Source organism: Garra rufa, chromosome 25 (genome assembly GCF_049309525.1).
Source record: "Garra rufa chromosome 25, GarRuf1.0, whole genome shotgun sequence".
Classification (NCBI taxonomy): Eukaryota; Metazoa; Chordata; class Actinopteri; order Cypriniformes; family Cyprinidae; genus Garra; species Garra rufa.
In genome coordinates this window covers 29,463,070-29,482,068 of record NC_133385.1, presented here as the reverse complement: position 1 = coordinate 29,482,068, position 18,999 = coordinate 29,463,070, and the positions used below count along the sequence as shown (strand labels likewise).

Here is an 18,999-nt window from a genome sequence, read left to right as displayed (position 1 = left end):
CACGCCTTTCCGCGATCAGGTGGTGAACCTGCAAGCTCTGCCCCGGAGGAGGCAGACCCAGCCTTGCGATGTTGTGTCGTTAAATATGTGAAACTTGAATCACTCGGCACTTCAGCCGCACCAGCAGCTTCATCTGCCTCGGGATTCAGCAGAAAGGGAATGCTCCCCGAACTGAGGTTGGCTAACTGGGTGGTAGATGCCTTCTCCCTGTTATACTCAGGGACAGCCGTGATCCTTGGTTCATGGCACCTCACCAGCAGATGTAAAAACCGGAAGCTGCGGGCTGGGCGACACCCCACCTTCGCTTGGTTCTACAACCTTGCGTAGAGGCCGTTCTCCCGTGTCCTAATATAAGGACTCACAGGTGAGCGGGAAGACCGGCTGGTGTCGGCTTGCGGCGCCATTCCCACATGGATCCGTGCGCTATTTTCCAGAATGTTCCCTCCGGCGAACCCTGGGTCCTCCTGCCCCGCAGTCAGGGCTAGGCGCGGAGTAGCCCTGCACTGTGATCCTGCCTGGGTCTCCTTCGCCCCGCAGGTTGTGGCTTAGTTTTTTATTATTCCAGCGGAGGAGACCGCTGTTTCCCTCGTGTATCCCTAAAAACCTTTATGGATATATTGAATTATTCTCATTTCCACATGTAAAGATTTCATGTGCTCCGCCCCCCCAACCCATGCTTCAGTACAACTGGCATCCCTGGAAGGGCCCCCTTATTGGGCCTCAGGGCGTTGGGAAGGTTACGTTACACTTCGCCTGTCGGCACGTATACTTGTCAGCACGTGAAGTTGTTGCGTAACGCGGCGTCAGGGTCGTGGCCTTTTCCATAGGGCTAGTTCCCATGTAACGTCGAAGTGATTCGACTGAAGGGGAACGTCTAGGTTACGAAGGTAACCCACGTTCCCTGAAGGAGGGAACGGAGACGTTACATTCCCCTGCCACGCCCCTGGCGTCGCGCTGACGCCGGCTTGACGGCTCTTCAGCGAAAACCTGTTTGAGTGATGCGCGCCGCCATCTTATATACCCGTATGTACGGGGGAGTGGCCGACGCGCACGTCCACTCGCCAATTTGCAATTGGCCTTTTTATATAAGGCTCAGAGATGATCGGTCTCTCAGGCGAGATCCCATGTAACGTCTCCGTTCCCTCCTTCAGGGAACGTGGGTTACCTTCGTAACCTAGACGTTTTTATTTGTTAAAAAAATGTTTGATTTACAGCTGGTTGTTGCACATTTGCAGGCATTTCCAGATGTTTTCCCATAAAGTCAAGTGGGCAATTTTTTATAGTCATGCATTAACCATAACTTTTACCCTATAATAAAATTTTACTTTTACCTTAAAATAAAATGTATTCCTGTGAAATCATTCTAATATGCTTTGATGATATGATTTGCTGCTCAATTTATCAATTATCGTTAGTGTTCAGTTATTAACGGTTATTATTATTATTATTATTATTATTATTATGAGTCCTAAAAACCTGTTATTGAAAATAAAGTTAAAAAGAACAGCAATGATTTGAAATATAGCCTTTTGTAACATTATAAATGTCTTTACTGTCACTTGATTACTTTAATGCATAATTTTTCTTAAATTTTAGCTTAAAATTCTGAGTGGTAGCGTATAACAATTTTCATTCAAATATTAATAATCAGAAATGTTACTTCAGAAATGTAATGTGATATAATGATGCTAAAAATTCAGCTTTGCATCAGGAATAATTACACTTTACATATATTATCTATAACAATATACCTATATACCTATATATATATATATATATATATATATATATATATATATATATATATATATATATATATTATCATGTATATTTTACATATATTTAAATAGATAATATTTAACATATTTTAAATTGTATTTCAAAATATTAATGTTTTTACTGTATTGGTAAGCATATGAAAAAAAAAATTTATATAATATTTATTTTAATTCCCAAATGTGAACCTGGAACACAAAACCATCTTAAGTAGCATGGATATATTTGTAGCAATAGCCAAAAATACATTGTATGGGTCAAAATGATAAATTTTTCTTTTATGCCAAAAATCCTTAGCATATTAAGTAAATATCATGTTCTATGAAGATATTTTGTAAATATACTACCGTAAATATATCAAAACTTAATGTTTGATTAGTAATATGCATTGCTAAGAACTTTGGACAACTTTAAAGGTGATTTTCTCAATATTTAGATTTTTTTACACCCTCAGATTCCAGATTTTCAAATAGCTGCATCTCAGGCCAAATATTGTCCTATCCTAACTATCGTACATCAATGGAAAGCTTATTAATTCAACTTTTAGATATTAAGTATTAATCTCAATTTGACTGGTTTTGTGGTCCAGGGTCAAAAATAGTACATTAACCATCCACAAAACAGCCACATGGGGGTGCTGTTATCTCCCCTATTCATGTTTTTTGTGACTTTACTGAGGTAACCATTAGGAAATATCTATTAAATATCATAGGAATTCCACAGACGGATTTTCAAAACAAACACAAGCGTCTTCAAACAACTCAAGAGTTTTTATTTTTGAAAATTCAGTCAGCCTGTTTAATTTTCTAATGGTAATGTTCGTTCATAACATACACATTTACCAGCACACAGAACTAATGCTCCTGTTTGATTTCCACAAACGTTATGTTAAAACAACCTGCACATTAAGCAAAAAAAAAAAAAACACTCCTGATTATTTCTACAGAGTGTCCGCTCTTTCCGACAGACATGTACATATATATGCTTTCCGTGAGGTGCGACTGAGGCGGGACGGGAGTCGTGGGATGAGGTCACTAGTGTCCAGTCTGTCCGTCGGAGCTGAGGAAGGTTTGTGTGTGACGTTGAGGTCGTGTGACGTGGCGAGTCCGTTTAAGACCAGTGTTGAGACTTCACAAGAACAATAATTTAGCAGAAATCCACAGAGGCGCCCAGCATTAGCAGACTGGGGTTACAAATAAACAAGAGAAAGGAGTAAGTCATTAGTGGTGTTTATCAGGCAGACGTGGACATCCAGAGAGGTCACCCGGTGGTCAACGCAAGACCGCTTCCTGTCGCAAATGTTCGATACGCAGGAGGCCTCGCTCGCTTTCGTTAACAGTCGCTTTCAGATGAGACGCTACGTCTTCCCTCTCTGGTCCAGTCTGCCGCACGGAGCCGTGGGTAAACTTCTCCCAACACGCGCCCGTCAGCTGAGGACGAGAAAACAGGAAGTGCTTATTATTACAGAGGTCATATTTCACTACAAAATCGAAAGAAAATGTGTTATGCAAATTTGTACCATTAAAATATGTGGCATTTTGCTGCCGGTTCTCTTTAACGTAATGGGAAAAAAATTGCCATAAAGCGCCTGACTTCAATATTGTATTTCAATATCGTATGGAAGCATGTTTCCACCACTGAATAAAAAATAAAAAGGTAATAAGTTTTTCTCTCGCAATTTAGACTTTTTTCTCTGAATTACAAGTTTAAATCTTGCAATTCTGACTTTTTGCTCTAAATTTTGAGATCACACAATTCAAATTTTTTTTCTCAGAATTTCCAGTTTATCTCACAATTCCGACATTTTTCTTTACATTTTCGAGTTTACATTTCGCCTTTTCTTTTTTGAATTTTCAAATTTACGTCTTGCAATTCCGACTTTTCTTTTGTGAATTTTCGAGTTTACATCTCACAATTGGGACGTTTTGCTCAGAATTTGGGTTTACATCTCACAATTTTCTTTTCGGAATTTTTGAGTTTACGTCTCTCAATTCCGACTTTTCTTTTCGGAATTTTTGAGTTTACGTCTCTCAATTCTGACTTTTTTTTCCGGAATTTTTGAGTTTACGTCTCTCAATTCTGACTTTTTTTTTTTCGGAATTTTTGAGTTTACGTCTCTCAATTCCGACTTTTCTTTTCGGAATTTTTGAGTTTACGTCTCTCAATTCCGACTTTTCTTTTCGGAATTTTTGAGTTTACGTCTCTCAATTCTGACTTTTTTTTTTCCAGAATTTTCAAGTTTACGTCTCGCAATTCCGACTTTTCTGAATTTTCGAATTTACGTCTTGCAATTCCGACTTTTCTTTTCTGAATTTCAAGTTTACATCTCACAATTCCAACTTTTCTTTTCTGAATTTCGAGTTCATCTCACAATTGGGACGTTTTGCTCATAATTTGGAGTTTACATCTCACAATTTTCTTTTCGGAATTTTCGAGTTTACGTCTCTCAATTCTGACTTTTTTACTCAGAATTTCAAGTTTACATCTCGCAATTCAGATTTTTTTTCTCAGAATTTCGAGTTTATCACACAATTATGACTTTTTACTTTAAATTTCGAGTTCATGTTGCAATTCTATTTTTTCCACCGAATTGCGAGTTTACATCTCGCAATACCGACTTTTTTTGTCAGAATTTTTTTTACATCTCGCAATTCGGGCTTTTTGCTCTGAATTTTGTGCTTACGTCTCGCAATTCTGACTTTTCTTTTCTAAATTTTTGAGTTTAGGTCTCGCAATTCCGACTTTTCTTTTCTGAATTTCAAGTTTACATCTCACAATTAAAATTTTTTTTCTCCGAATTTCCAGTTTATCTCACAATTCCGACATTTTTCTTTACATTTTCGAGTTTACATTTCGCCTTTTCTTTTTGAATTTTCAAATTTACGTCTTGCAATTCCGACTTTTCTTTTGTGAATTTTCGAGTTTACATCTCACAATTCCAACTTTTATTTTCTGAATTTCGAGTTCATCTCACAATTGGGACGTTTTGCTCAGAATTTGGGTTTACATCTCACAATTTTCTTTTCGGAATTTTCGAGTTTACGTCTCTCAATTCCGACTTTTCTTTTCGGAATTTTTGAGTTTACGTCTCTCAATTCTGACTTTTTTACTCTGAATTTCAAGTTTACGTCTCATAATTCCGACTTTTTTTTTCTAAATTTTAGAGTTTACATTTTGCATTTCCGACTTTTCTTTTCAGAATTTGTGAGTTTAGGTCTCTCAATTCTGACTTTTATTTTCAGAATTTTCGAGTTTTCGTCTCGCAATTCCGACTTTTCTTTTCTGAATTTTTTTTTACATCTCACAATTCGGGCTTTTTGCTCTGAATTTTGTGCTTACGTCTCACAATTCTGACTTTTTTTTTCCAGAATTTTCGAGTTTACGTCTCGCAATTCTGACTTTTCTTTTCTAAATTTTTGAGTTTAGGTCTCGCAATTCCGACTTTTCTGAATTTTCGAGTTTACGTCTTGCAATTCCGACTTTTCTTTTCTGAATTTCAAGTTTACATCTCACAATTCAAATTTTTTTCCTCCGAATTTCCAGTTTATCTCACAATTCCGACATTTTTCTTTACATTTTTGAGTTTACATTTCGCCTTTTCAAATTTACATCTTGCAATTCCAACTTTTCTTTTCTGAATTTCGAGTTCATCTCACAATTGGGACGTTTTGCTCAGAATTTGGAGTTTACATCTCACAATTTTCTTTTCGGAATTTTTGAGTTTACGTCTCTCAATTCTGACTTTTTTACTCTGAATTTCAAGTTTACGTCTCACAATTCTGACTTTTTTTTTCCAGAATTTTCGAGTTTACGTCTCGCAATTCTGACTTTTCTTTTCTAAATTTTTGAGTTTAAGTCTCGCAATTCCGACTTTTCTGAATTTTCGAGTTTACGTCTTGCAATTCCGACTTTTCTGAATTTTCAAGTTTAAGTCTTGCAATTCCGACTTTTCTTTTCGGAATTTCAAGTTTACATCTCACAATTCAGATTTTTTTTTCTCAGAATTTCGAGTTTATCACACAATTCTGACTTTTTTCTTTAAATTTCGAGTTCATGTTGCAATTCAATTTTTTCCGCCGAATTGCGAGTTTACATCTCGCAATACCAACTTTTTTTGTCAGAATTTTTTTTACATCTCGCAATTCGGGCTTTTTGCTCTGAATTTTGTGCTTACGTCTTGTAATTCTGACTTTTCTTTTCTGAATTTTTGAGTTTACGTCTCGCAATTCTATCTTTTTTTTTAATTTCAAGTTTACATCTCACAATTCAGATTTTTTTCTCAGAATGTACGTTTAAGAATTGTAAGATATAAACAATCTAAAAAAGGTGGTGATTCTGAGAAATTAAAGCACAATTCTAAGAAATAATGTCAGAATTGCAAACTCACATTTATATGAAAAAAAGTCAGAATTGCAACTTTATATCTTGCAATTGTACGTTGATATCCCGCAGATTGGTGAGATAAAAACTTGCAATTACCTTTTTCATTTTTTATTCAGTGGCAGAAATGGACTTTCACAGTATTGCAATTTTTTAATATAATTTAAATAAGAAAAAAAATCTGTCTATTTTTATTAATAAATTAAAGCCAGTACAACAAACACAATTATAATGTATACAATTTAAAATGTAATAATAATAATATGCATATATTGCAGCAATAAAAACTTGATTTTTGTTGGTAACTGTCATGAAAATGCTAAATATAAATATATTAGTTTTACTATTATATATATATATATATATATATATATATATCAAATATTATGTATTAGATATGACAAACTAAATTCTGAAATGAAACAAATATTTTATTAATTAGGTCTTAAAAAAATAAAGTCATAAATAATAATTCAGCATCTATAGTTTTCTTATTATATGGTCATTGTTATTATTACGAATAATTCATTTTAAATAAGAAAACACATAAATACCATAAAATTACATATATATTTTAAAAATGTATAGACTTTTTAAGGTAAAGTATACTACCAGTAAAGTTCCTGATGAGAATTTTATTTTTTAAATTAAAGTACGAATTTCTTCAGCAAGGTCCATTAAATAGATAAAACAACAGTAAAACCACTTTAATGTTACAATCTAACATTAACATCCTTTCTAAAGGATCATGTGACACTAAAGACTGGAGTAATGTGGCTGAAAATTCTGCTTTGATCACAGCAATAAATTACATTTTACAATATATTCAGATAGAAAACAGTTATTTTAAATTATAATAATATTTCACAATACTACAGTTTTTACTGTGTTTTTAATCAAATAAACGCAGCCTTGGTGAGCAAGAGACATCCCATCATGTGCATTAAAGATTTTTTTTTTATATATATATATATATATATATATATATATATATATATTGTTTCATCAAATATTTTTAATAATAAAGTTACAGTAATAGTAATGGTGATGCTTGCTTTAGCAAACACTACTAATAAATACATAAATATAATATTTCTCTCTCATAAGCGCTGGCCTTTCAAGTGGCATTCCTCAGCAATTCTGTTATTGCTAGTGATGATTTTGTGTGATGAGAAATCACTGACTCATTCACAAAGTGAAACCAAAGTGCAGTTTGTTCTCAGTCATTCATGTTGTCTGTTTATTGTGTCCTAAAATGATGTGCATTTTGGCACCTGGATCACGACACGACGCAGCGGCAGCTCATGCAGTCCTGTCCGCTCTCGTCCGGTGGGTTCAGCTTCCTCATCTTGTGCTGACGGATCTCCCGCACCAGCGTGTAAAACGCGTCCTCCACACCCTGCACACATGAGGAGAAACACCAACCAATGATGATGCTATCGAGAGATTCAGGATCTGTGATTGGTCAGAAACTCAAACACATCTCACAGATCAGTAACAAACTAGACGAGATCTAGGGCTGAATAACACTTCTATGCACAGCAGTAGATGGAAACCTGCAGCTAGAGATGACCCTCATGAAAAAGAAGTTTATTCAAGTGAGCCATTAGTATACTTCTTTTAAACTTTCAGTCTTTCAGTGTACTGTACTTCTTAGAAATGTGCTTTATATACTTCTCAAAAATATACTTAAAATGACATTTAAGTATATTTATACTTAGAAAAAGTCTAAATATATTATTTAATATAAATATAATATATACATTTTCATTGTTATACGCAAGGGGCGCTATTTGCACATCTTCTGTACAGAATTTCCAAAACACAAGTGAAGAAGAAACCGAAACAACAGATGCTTCCACATGTAATCTAACACAATCATCAGACATAAAACAGCATCAAAACCACAGATACCATGTAAAACTGTGCAATGTTATGGAATAAAATGTCGACTCATAAAGAGGTAATAATGACTGTCAAGCTTTGCAGTGTTGATCAACTCCATCTATGTTTTGATTATTATCAATAGTCTTTTTGTTCAAAATGTTGTTTATTTATTTATTTTTGTTTATGAAACTTACCCACATTCAAGTGTTTATAAAAAAAAAAAAGAATGCATGAAGCTAGAATAAAATGTTTTTGTTTACAAACAGATACCCTGTTCTTTCTTTTGATGTTTTGTATGTTCAGATATTCATATAACAAAATATATACAAATTAATACCTATATAGGCAGGCAAAATCACTGTTTTTTTAATACACCTGTCAAGTTTGAGATTTGGGTTTTTTTGGTGTTTCATAAAGTGTTTTTTCAGACTAGTGGAAAGAAAGCATCCAAAAGACATTGTTAAGTGTATCTTTTATAGCACTTTATCTATTTGTGTCAATACATTTCAATTACAATACATATTTTTAAAGGCTGTTTTCTCAAATTATTATTTTTTCTCCTACGCTGAGCCATAAATCTCCACTTCAGTAGCACTCACACACACCAAACTTTACATTTTAATTCCTGTCTATATCCTGAAGATTTGCTTGATTTTATACAACATTTTATTCCCCCAAAAATGCTAAAAAAACTAAATAAATACATTGTTTTCTGTCTGTTCTAAGTTTATTCTGAATTATGGAGTGACAAAATTCCCCAAATCCCCTCAGTAAAAACATTTGAATCTAATATGTCAAAAAACTAATTAAACAAGAATTTTGAAACTGACTTCATCCAGTGTTTAGATTTTTGCACTAGAAATGTATGCAAATTAGCCATATTTCATTAAATAATGGCTCATTTGCATATTTAAACCTAACATTTTAGAAAACTTGTAATACAAAAAACGTTTGCAATTATCAAAGTAATCAAGATAACTATTAGTTTTTTTCACCCTATTCACCTGCAGTGTCTTGCCTTAAAGTATGATGTAAAGTTCATTTTAAAAAAGTATACTTGCAGTGTAAAACTACTAATCTAGTATTTAATGAGACTATACTTCAAAGTGTACTAAAAATGCATTAAAAAGTATTTAATTAGTAAACTATCAGTATAACTATAAGTTCACTTGCAGTGCAAACTGAAAACATAGATGTAAACTAGTTGTGTACTCAAAGTTTACTACTTTTATACTTAAACTATACTTTTATATACTAGAAAGTGGGCCGATTTAGTCCCAAGGAGTATTGAAATAGTACACTCAAAAGTGTACACTGATATTTGTATACTTACTACATAAATATACTTGAATTTAACTTAAGTATACATTATAACATAAACTTGAAGTATACTTCTTTTTTGGTAAGGGGAAATCTGTACAGGTGACAAACATACTGGAGTAATGTGATGGTAAATGTGTGGTCTTGGTCTTTTTCTCACAGTTTTCGTCAGATGGGCAAAACACAAACGCCAGTGAGTCATTCCCTGCAGTGTTATACAACATACCCTGTGTGTGTGTGTGTGTGTGTGTGTGTGTGTGTGTGTGTGTGTGTGTGTGTAGGTGTGTGTGTGTGTGTGTGTGTGTGTGTAGGTGTGTGTGTGTGTGTGTGTGTGTGTAGGTGGCCATGAGGAAACTAAATACTGTAAATCCAAAGAATCTCCCAGAACTATTAAACGTATAAAACCGCTCAGACTAACTCTAGATGCAGAAAGCAAAAATATAGGTCCAGCCTAAATAATGTCCTTGAGCGCTACAAACCGTAAAATCATTAAGAAACAATCAGCACTTTTGTACAGTACTTCATTAAAAGTATTTTTTAAATGTAAAACTTTCCTATTTACACCAAGTTAAAAAAATTTTATTAAATGCATATCTGATCTCCTAAATGCATACTAAAACTCGTGACCCTTGGCCACAAAACCAGAATAAGGGTCGATTTTTCGAAATTGGGATTTTTACATCATCTGAAATCTGGATAAATAATCTTTGCATTGATGTATGGTTTGTTAGGATAGGACAATATTTGGCTGAGATACAACTGTTTAAAAATCTGGAATCTGAGGGTGCAAAAATCGCTTTTAAAGTTGTCTAAATGAAGTTCTTAGTAGGGATGCACCGATCCACATTTTTTCACTTCCGATCCGATTCCGATACTGGAATTGGGATATCTGCCGATACCGATACTATTCCGATACCAGAGCTCTATTTGCTTTTATATCACTATGACTATTATCATTATTGTTGATTTTATGAGGCTGTAACAAACTTCTCTACAAGCAAGCCTAAGTATCTCCCAAAAAGCAACTTGAGGTAAGTATGAGGTTAGAAAATGGCAGAAATCCCATCCTGAAAACAAATATGCAACTTTAAGGGTTTAAATTGATATTTATTTAAATTTCATGACAGGGTTACTAGATACTAGTGCAATATACACTCTTGTTGCATAAAACATAAAGGTTTTCAAATATTTGAAATAAAAAATAAATATTCACACTATAAATAGAACAATGTGCATCTGATCAACATAAATTCAGTAAATTCTTGCTTGTGTAGCAGCAACAAAGTAAGGTTTTCAAATGTTAAACATTTTGAATAAAAGTGCAATAAGTGCACTTTTCGGATCAGCAAAAAACAAACAAAACAAAAAAAGTTTGTTGTTTATTAATTACTGAATGCTTACTTTAAGTACTTCTAATCCACAGCAAAAACTAGCTGAACTAATATAATAAGTAACAAAACAAGAACACTAACACAAATGACAAGTGTAGATGAATACAACATAAAGTTACTAATAAAATCAATAATACTAGTATTCAGGTGCAGAAATTTAATAATTCATTGATAAATAACTAGTGCTTCTCACTGCAGGTATTTATAGGATGCTGTCTCTTTAAGGCCTAACGCACGTAATACTGGCACGCATCTCATTCTCAGCTGTTTCGGTTCACTGAAGACATAACCGACGGTGTTACCAGAATAAAACAACGGGTATTTAAACATAACTTTGTATGAATGTTTCTGTTCAAGAGACGTTAAAGAGTAATCAGTCTGTGAATCGCGCAGTTTGAATCACGTCTCTCTCTCTCTCTCTCTCTCTCTCTCTCTCTCTCTCTCTGTGCGCGTGCTCGCTTCAGGTGTGTGCGGCAACGTTAAAAACAGAAAATAACACGCACGAAGTCTACAAATTATAAACTTTTACTCTATGATGGGTAATATTGAACAGTTAATCTACTAAATAAATCCACGAGGTGCCACCTCTCGGAACAACGGCTTTGCAAACATTGCACGTTGCTGTCTTTGCGGCGTTTCCGACCGTAAAGTATTTCAACACAGCGGACATGTATGACGCTCAATGCTAAACTGCTACCTGCAAACTGAAGATTTCCTCAAAGGAGGCATCTCATCTCTCTCAGTGTCTCATTGGAGCACAGACACGTCACCTAGCCCGGGATCACTTGTGAAGTCATTTCAGCAGACAGCACTGTACATAGACATAACTCTGGATCGGAAATTTCTCTAGGTTGGATCGTAAATTTCCGATCCATTAATTAAGCTCGTATCAGAACCCGATACCGATACTGGATCGGATCGGCCCCATCCCTAGTTCTTAGCAATGCATATTACTAATCAACAATTAAGTTTTGATATATTTATGGTAGGAAATTTACAAAAATCTTCATGGAACAAATCTACTTAATATCCTAATGATTTTTGGTATAAAAGAAAAATCGATAATTTTGACCCATACAGTGAATACACCTGTGCTACTTACTACTGGTTTTGTGGTCCAGGGTCACATTGGTTTATTTTGAGGCAGCTTTATTACAGTAAACTAGAACTACAACTAAAAAAATGATAAAAAAATAAATAAAATTAAATGAAAAAGAAAATTAAAAAACCTTGCGTGATTTGATATCAAATAAACGCTACCTGAAATCAAATGTTTTTAAAAAACATTTAAAGCTTATTTTATTTCACATAGTTGCTAAGGCAACATTTCTCATTTTTATTAATTTTTATTAAATAAAATAAAATAAATTTAAACAATATAGACTTTACTAAAAACTAAAATAATCTAACTAAAATTAAACTGAAACCAGAACAAAATACGAAAATCTAATAATTATTTAATACTTCCAAAATAATTAATAATTAAAAACATATAATAATACCTTAATGTACCAAAACATTATTATCATTATATTATATTATTATTTTTTGTATTTTAAAAATAAAAAATACTGCTTTGCTGTGGTGATGAGTACTTTTGAAACACATGAAGCTTTGAAACCTTTGTGAATCATTTGTTTGGAACCAGTGATTTACAGCGTGTGAAACTCAGTCATGTGATTTCAGTAACTGAGGTTTGGTTATGTCAAAACGGTTTCGAAATGTTTCTCAGTTTCAGTGGTTTGGTGCAGGGGAGGTGATGACCTCAGTGAACCCAATAACCAGCTTCTAGGATTCACCTGAACTCAGATCAGTTTTATAAATTTGTAGGCGTTTTTATTGACACATTTATGTTTAGACAAGCCTTCCATAAAACAAACAAAGCAAGCCCTGCAAATTAATAACACATTATACAGACTGGTTGTTATACAGAATTGGTTTGTAAATGATATTTTTATACACAAGGATGTTGCGTTTAGAGTGAAAAAGTGAATAATTTTGCAAAGCAATTGCTTCAGCTGGTTTAAAGTTTCAAAAAGCTTTGTTTTACCCATCACTACTGTGCTGAAAAAAAAGTCTTTATTATTATTAATACTATTATTACTATACTTCTACTAACAATAGTAATAATGGCAACTAATTTGGATGCAAAAACAACGGATGTGTGAATAGGTCTGTAAACATGTGAACAAACATTTTAGCCAAAAATGAAAATGAACCAAAACTCTTCCCCTCTGAAGTAGATTTCTTTTGGACTTTGTGATTTTGAGTTGTGATGAATGTTGTCTGTGAACACCATATCTGCATATGAGATTTTCATTGAATAATGACAATTTTGGTGCATTTGTCACATAAAACTTCGGTAAGACTTCAGAAGGCTTGGAATATTTGTATGGATTACTTCTAAAAGTAAATCATGAGAGTATTTTATTTCTAGGGTGAGATTTCTTAAACTTCTTAAACCTTGTACAAATTACATTTGCTGCACAAAGCAAAAAGTAAAACAAAACAAAGTAAAGCTAAAAATAAAAAAGCAAAACTAAACATACAAAGCAAAGCTAATAACAAAAAACAAAACACAAAGCAAATCTAAAAATAAAACCAAATAAAACACGAAGTAAAGCTAAAAACAAAAGGCAATGCAAAAAATAAAATAAAAGCAAAGCTAAAATCATAACAAAGCAAAGCTAAAACAAAAAAAAAACAAAGCAAAGCAAAGCTAAAAACAAAAAGCAAAGCTAAAACAAATAAAAGTAAAGCAAAAAAACAAAAGGCAAAGCAAAAAACAAAACAAAGCTAAAAGCAAAATGTAAAGCAAAGCAAAAAAAGTAAAAAACAAAGCAAAGCAAAGCTAAAAGAAAAAAACAAAACAAAGCTAAGCTAAAAACAAAATGCAAAGCAAAGCTAAACAAAACAAAACAAATAAAAGTAAAGCTAAAAACAAAAGGCAATGCAAAAAAACAAAACAAAGCTAAAATCATAACAAAGCAAAGCAAAAAAACAAACAAAAAAACAAAGCAAAGCAAAGCTAAAAACAAAAAGCAAAGCTAAAACAAATAAAAGTAAAGCAAAAAACAAAAGGCAAAGCAAAAAAAAAAACAGCTAAAAACAAAATGTAAAGCAAAGCAAAAAAAGCAAAAAACAAAGCAAAGCAAAGCTAAAACAAAAAACAAAAAAAACAAAGCTAAGCTAAAAACAAAATGCAAAGCAAAGCTAAACAAAACAAAACAAATAAAAGTAAAGCTAAAAACAAAAGGCAATGCAAAAAAACAAAACAAAGCTAAAATCATAACAAAGCAAAGCAAAAAAACAAACAAAAAAACAAAGCAAAGCAAAGCTAAAAACAAAAAGCAAAGCTAAAACAAATAAAAGTAAAGCAAAAAACAAAAGGCAAAGCAAAAAAAGCAAAAAACAAAGCAAAGCAAAGCTAAAACAAAAGGCAAAGCAAAAAAAAAAACAGCTAAAAACAAAATGTAAAGCAAAGCAAAAAAAGCAAAAAACAAAGCAAAGCAAAGCTAAAACAAAAAACAAAAAAAACAAAACAAAGCTAAGCTAAAAACAAAATGCAAAGCAAAGCTAAACAAAACAAAACAAATAAAAGTAAAGCTAAAAACAAAAGGCAATGCAAAAAAACAAAACAAAGCTAAAATCATAACAAAGCAAAGCAAAAAAACAAACAAAAAAACAAAGCAAAGCAAAGCTAAAAACAAAAAGTAAAGCTAAAACAAATAAAAGTAAAGCAAAAAACAAAAGGCAAAGCAAAAAAAAAAACAGCTAAAAACAAAATGTAAAGCAAAGCAAAAAAAGCAAAAAACAAAGCAAAGCAAAGCTAAAACAAAAAACAAAAAAAACAAAACAAAGCTAAGCTAAAAACAAAATGCAAAGCAAAGCTAAACAAAACAAAACAAATAAAAGTAAAGCTAAAAACAAAAGGCAATGCAAAAAAACAAAACAAAGCTAAAATCATAACAAAGCAAAGCAAAAAAACAAACAAAAAAACAAAGCAAAGCAAAGCTAAAAACAAAAAGTAAAGCTAAAACAAATAAAAGTAAAGCAAAAAACAAAAGGCAAAGCAAAAAAAAAAACAAAGCTAAAAACAAAATGTAAAGCAAAGCAAAAAAAGCAAAAAACAAAGCAAAGCAAAGCTAAAACAAAAAACAAAAAAAACAAAGCTAAGCTAAAAACAAAATGCAAAGCTAAACAAAACAAAACAAATAAAAGTAAAGCTAAAAACAAAACACAAAGCAAAAAAACAAGGCAAAGCAAAAAAACAAACATAACAAAGCTAAAAACAAAATGCAAAGCAAAGCAAAAACAAAAAAGCAAAACATAAAGTAAAGCTAAAAACAAAACACAAAATACAAAACAAAAAACAAAGCAACACAAAGCAAAGCAAAAAAAACAAAATGCAAAGCAAAGCTAAAAAAGTAAAAGACAAAACAAAACACAAAGCAAAGCTAAAAAAAACACAAAAAGCTAAAAATAAATAAAACAAAGCAAAGCAAAAAACAAAAAGCAAAACAAAACACAACAGAAAATGCAAAGCAAATCAAAAAACAAAAACAAAGTTAAAAAAACACAAAGCAAATCTAGAAACATAACCAAAAATCAAAACACAAAGCAAAAAAAAAAAAAAAAAGCAAAGCAAAAAGCAAAAAACTAAACAACACAAAGCAAAGCTAGAAACAAAACACAAAGCAAAGCAAAAAGACAATAACAAAAAATGCAAAGCAAAAAAACCAAAGTAAAACAAAGCAAAACACAAAGCAAATCTAGAAACAAATGCAAAAAAACAAAACAACATAAACATAAAAACCCAAAATAAAACAAAGCAGAGCTAAAAACAAACAAATAACAACAAAAACAGTCAGAAATACTATATTGTAGGTGTGTCCGTTATTTTGGACACAGTACTCAGATGACTACACTTTAAGACATTTTGACATTAGACACAGTCTGACTGGTTTTGCTGGACAAACAAACAATAAATAAATAATTGAATGAATGACTGGCTAAAAATGCTCCCTGTGACTCACCTGTCGTGTTTTGGCTGAGGTCTCGATGAAGGGGATCCCGTAACTGCGGGCGAGCTCCTGCGCTTGCCGCGTGTCCACCGTCCGGGCCGGGAGGTCGCATTTGTTGCCCACCAGCACCATGGGCACGTCATCCGAGTCCTTTACCCGTTTGATCTGTTCCCTGAGAGCCAACACAAAATGTCACGGTCAAACTCAACCAGATTGTGGGCGGACATTTGATCGTGAACAAAATGTGGAGAAACATGAAATCAAAACGGACTCTATTTACTTTGTTATCACACATTGCTAATCTTGAGATGAACAACCTTAACCACGCCCTCCAACCGCTAGTTTGCCATGAGTGAGAAACGGAGAGGAGGAGCACTAAAATAAACCCCGCCCTCTATTCAATATTCTGTATGACATTATACTGCTTAGACCCCGCCCACAACTGCTGACAGACTGTCCCGTATTATCATATCTCCGCCCTCAGCCAGGATGCAGTGGGTTAGTTTTGTTTTTCACTGTAACATGACACCAAATACACAAAAAAACAGAAGAGGGGGCGGGGTCAACAGTAGCTCATTATCATTTAAAGAGGCATGCATCTCTTCTAGGGTTGCAACGATTCCTAGATTCTATTCAAGTATTCGATTTAAAAAAAATTCTTGATTGCATTTTGCCAGTGTCGAGTAATCAACAAAATACCGGAAGTAGTGCGTCTCAGCGGCTCCGTTCACAGTAAATGCTGCTCCACACAAACTGTTATTATTTACATGTGTGCAGCATCTCAAACTCTATTTCTGCACAATGTTGTAAGTTTGGGTTTATTATAACGTTCATTTGGGAATGCAACGTGTGCTATTTCATCAGATTTGTCAGGTATATCATTTATAAACTTACGCAAACACAGGAGAATCATTATCATCACGATTTCAAAATTAAAGTTTATAACCTTACTTTTTTTACACATTCAGGGGAATATAGTAAGGAAAAAGAGTAAGGTTTTAAACTTTTATTTTGAAATCGTGATGAAAAGTTAGCATATTTAGAAAGATAATGATATGTTTTATTTCAAAATAAAAGTTGAAAACCTTACTCTTTTCCTTACTATATTCCCCTGAATGTGTAAAAAAAGAGTAAGGTTTTAAACTTTTATTTTGAAATCATGATGAATAGTTAGCATATTTAGAAAGATAATGATATATTTTATTTCAAAATAAAAGTTTAAAACCTTACTCTTTTCCTTGCTATATTCCCCTGAATGTGTAAAAAAAGAGTAAGGTTTTAAACTTTTATTTTGAAATCATGATGAATAGTTAGCATATTTAGAAAGATAATGATATATTTTATTTCAAAATAAAAGTTGAAAACCTTACTCTTTTCCTTGCTATATTCCCCTGAATGTGTAAAAAAAAGAGTAAGGTTTTAAACTTTTATTTTGAAATTGTGATAAAAAGTTAGCATATTTAGAAAGATAATGATATATTTTATTTCAAAATAAAAGTTGAAAACCTTACTCTTTTTTTTTTTACAAATTCCCCTGAACGTGTAAAAAAAAGAGTAAGGTTTTAAACTTTTATTTTGAAATTGTGATGAAAAGTCAGCATATTTAGAAAGATAATGATGTATTCTCCTGTGTTTGCATAGGTTTATAAATGCCTACTTTTCTTTTTAGGAGCATAAGTGCTAAAAATTTTGGAGCACATTCTAATCAATAATCAAAGGTGATATTTGACTCCTTAAAGTGTTTTTCGTTTTTCTTTGACAACGAAACAGATCAAAATCAGGCAAGTGTTATAGTCAGACAATTTAAGTCACTTAATATTAACTTTTTGTTTATTTAAGTGTTGTATTAAATCAATATCTCATTTACAAACTCTTAAAAATCATTAAAAGCTGTCACTCCTAGTTTATGGCAATCTCACAAAGCTCCATTATAATCAACTAAGCTCTCTTCACTGCACAATCAATCTCTGTTTACACTCTCCCTACACTTTGTTTATGAAAGGATTCATGAGATATGTTCGTGATGCAGTAATTAATAATAAACAGACCTGGGTAGATTACTTGCAAATTGAAATCCGTTACTTATTCTAAATTACACAACAAAACATTTAGTTAGTAACGTAATCCATTACATTTTAGGCAATATAATCAGACTACTTTTAGATTACTTTTGAACTAACTTGATTTAAATAGGATAATCTTATACCATATTGGCATAAAAACTGTAAAGAGTAAAAAAAAAAAAATAATAATAATAAAAAAAAAAAAAATATATATATATATATTTGTTGTTATTAACAGCATGTAGTGCATTAAACATTATATCACTTTAAGGTTTCCAAACTAGGGTTTGTGAAGGAACTGCAGAGGGTTTATGAGTTTAATGAAAAGGTAATATTTAATCAAATGTTAAATTAAAATAAATAATTTTAAAATCAATCAAAATAATAAAAAAAACCACTAATTTTTTAAAAAATATTTAATTTGTTAACCTGTATGTCATAGCAGATGACCATAACCAATGTCAGAGAACCACTGAATATGTAAATGTGATATTTAATTATTCAAATATTTATTTTAAAATCTCAAGGGTACTTCAAGTAAATATATAAGGTGAAAGAGGATCAGATGACAAAAATGTTTGTAAATTTGTGCATTTTAATGTGTAAAGCTTTCCAAAGATATAAAAATACATGGTTAAATAACCTACAGAATGATAATTCAACTAAAAATCAAAGTGTTCATCAATACTGATGCAATATTGAAACACTTAAACCTCTTAGGCCTGAAATTATTTCTGTAAATATAGTGGTCAAATGTTATCGCCACCTGAATAATGACTGATCTTTGTGTGAATGTCCACAAAACTTGAAGACTTTCGGAATGCATTTAAGCGATTGCATTTTTTTTAGTAAGAAACATTTAAAAGATGAAAAAAAAAAGGAATTAATCTAATTACAAGTACTTCATTATTATGGAATCTAGATTAGAAAAACATAAAAAAAAATCATAACTATTCCAAAAACTTTTGACTGATAGTGTATAAAATGCAAACTGATTATTATCAACTGCCATCTGTGTCTGATAGTAAACAGTGCATTACTATTCCCCATCTTGTAGTGTACTTCATGTATTAAAAACCCATTATCTAGACCCCATTACCCACAAACAACAAACGGATTGAAATTAATCCAGTTATCCTCCTTTTCTTTTCTCCTTTC

The 18,999-nt window shown here is 32.3% G+C and overlaps 1 protein-coding gene across 2 annotated transcripts in view; it reads right to left on the bottom strand.

The window, feature by feature from the left end:
- Window positions 1–2,527: 2,527 nt before the first annotated feature.
- Window positions 2,528–18,999, bottom strand: part of LOC141301079 (GTPase HRas-like) — a 44,314-nt gene continuing 27,842 nt past the window's right edge. For both annotated transcript variants that reach the window (XM_073831333.1, XM_073831334.1), the window contains exons 4-6: window positions 15,791–15,950; window positions 7,431–7,555; window positions 2,528–3,206 (exon numbers count right to left, since the gene is read on the bottom strand). In XM_073831333.1, coding sequence (XP_073687434.1) covers window positions 7,436–7,555; window positions 15,791–15,950 — 280 coding nt within the window. In that variant the 3' untranslated portion in view covers window positions 2,528–3,206; window positions 7,431–7,435. The remainder of the gene's footprint in view (window positions 3,207–7,430; window positions 7,556–15,790; window positions 15,951–18,999) is intronic.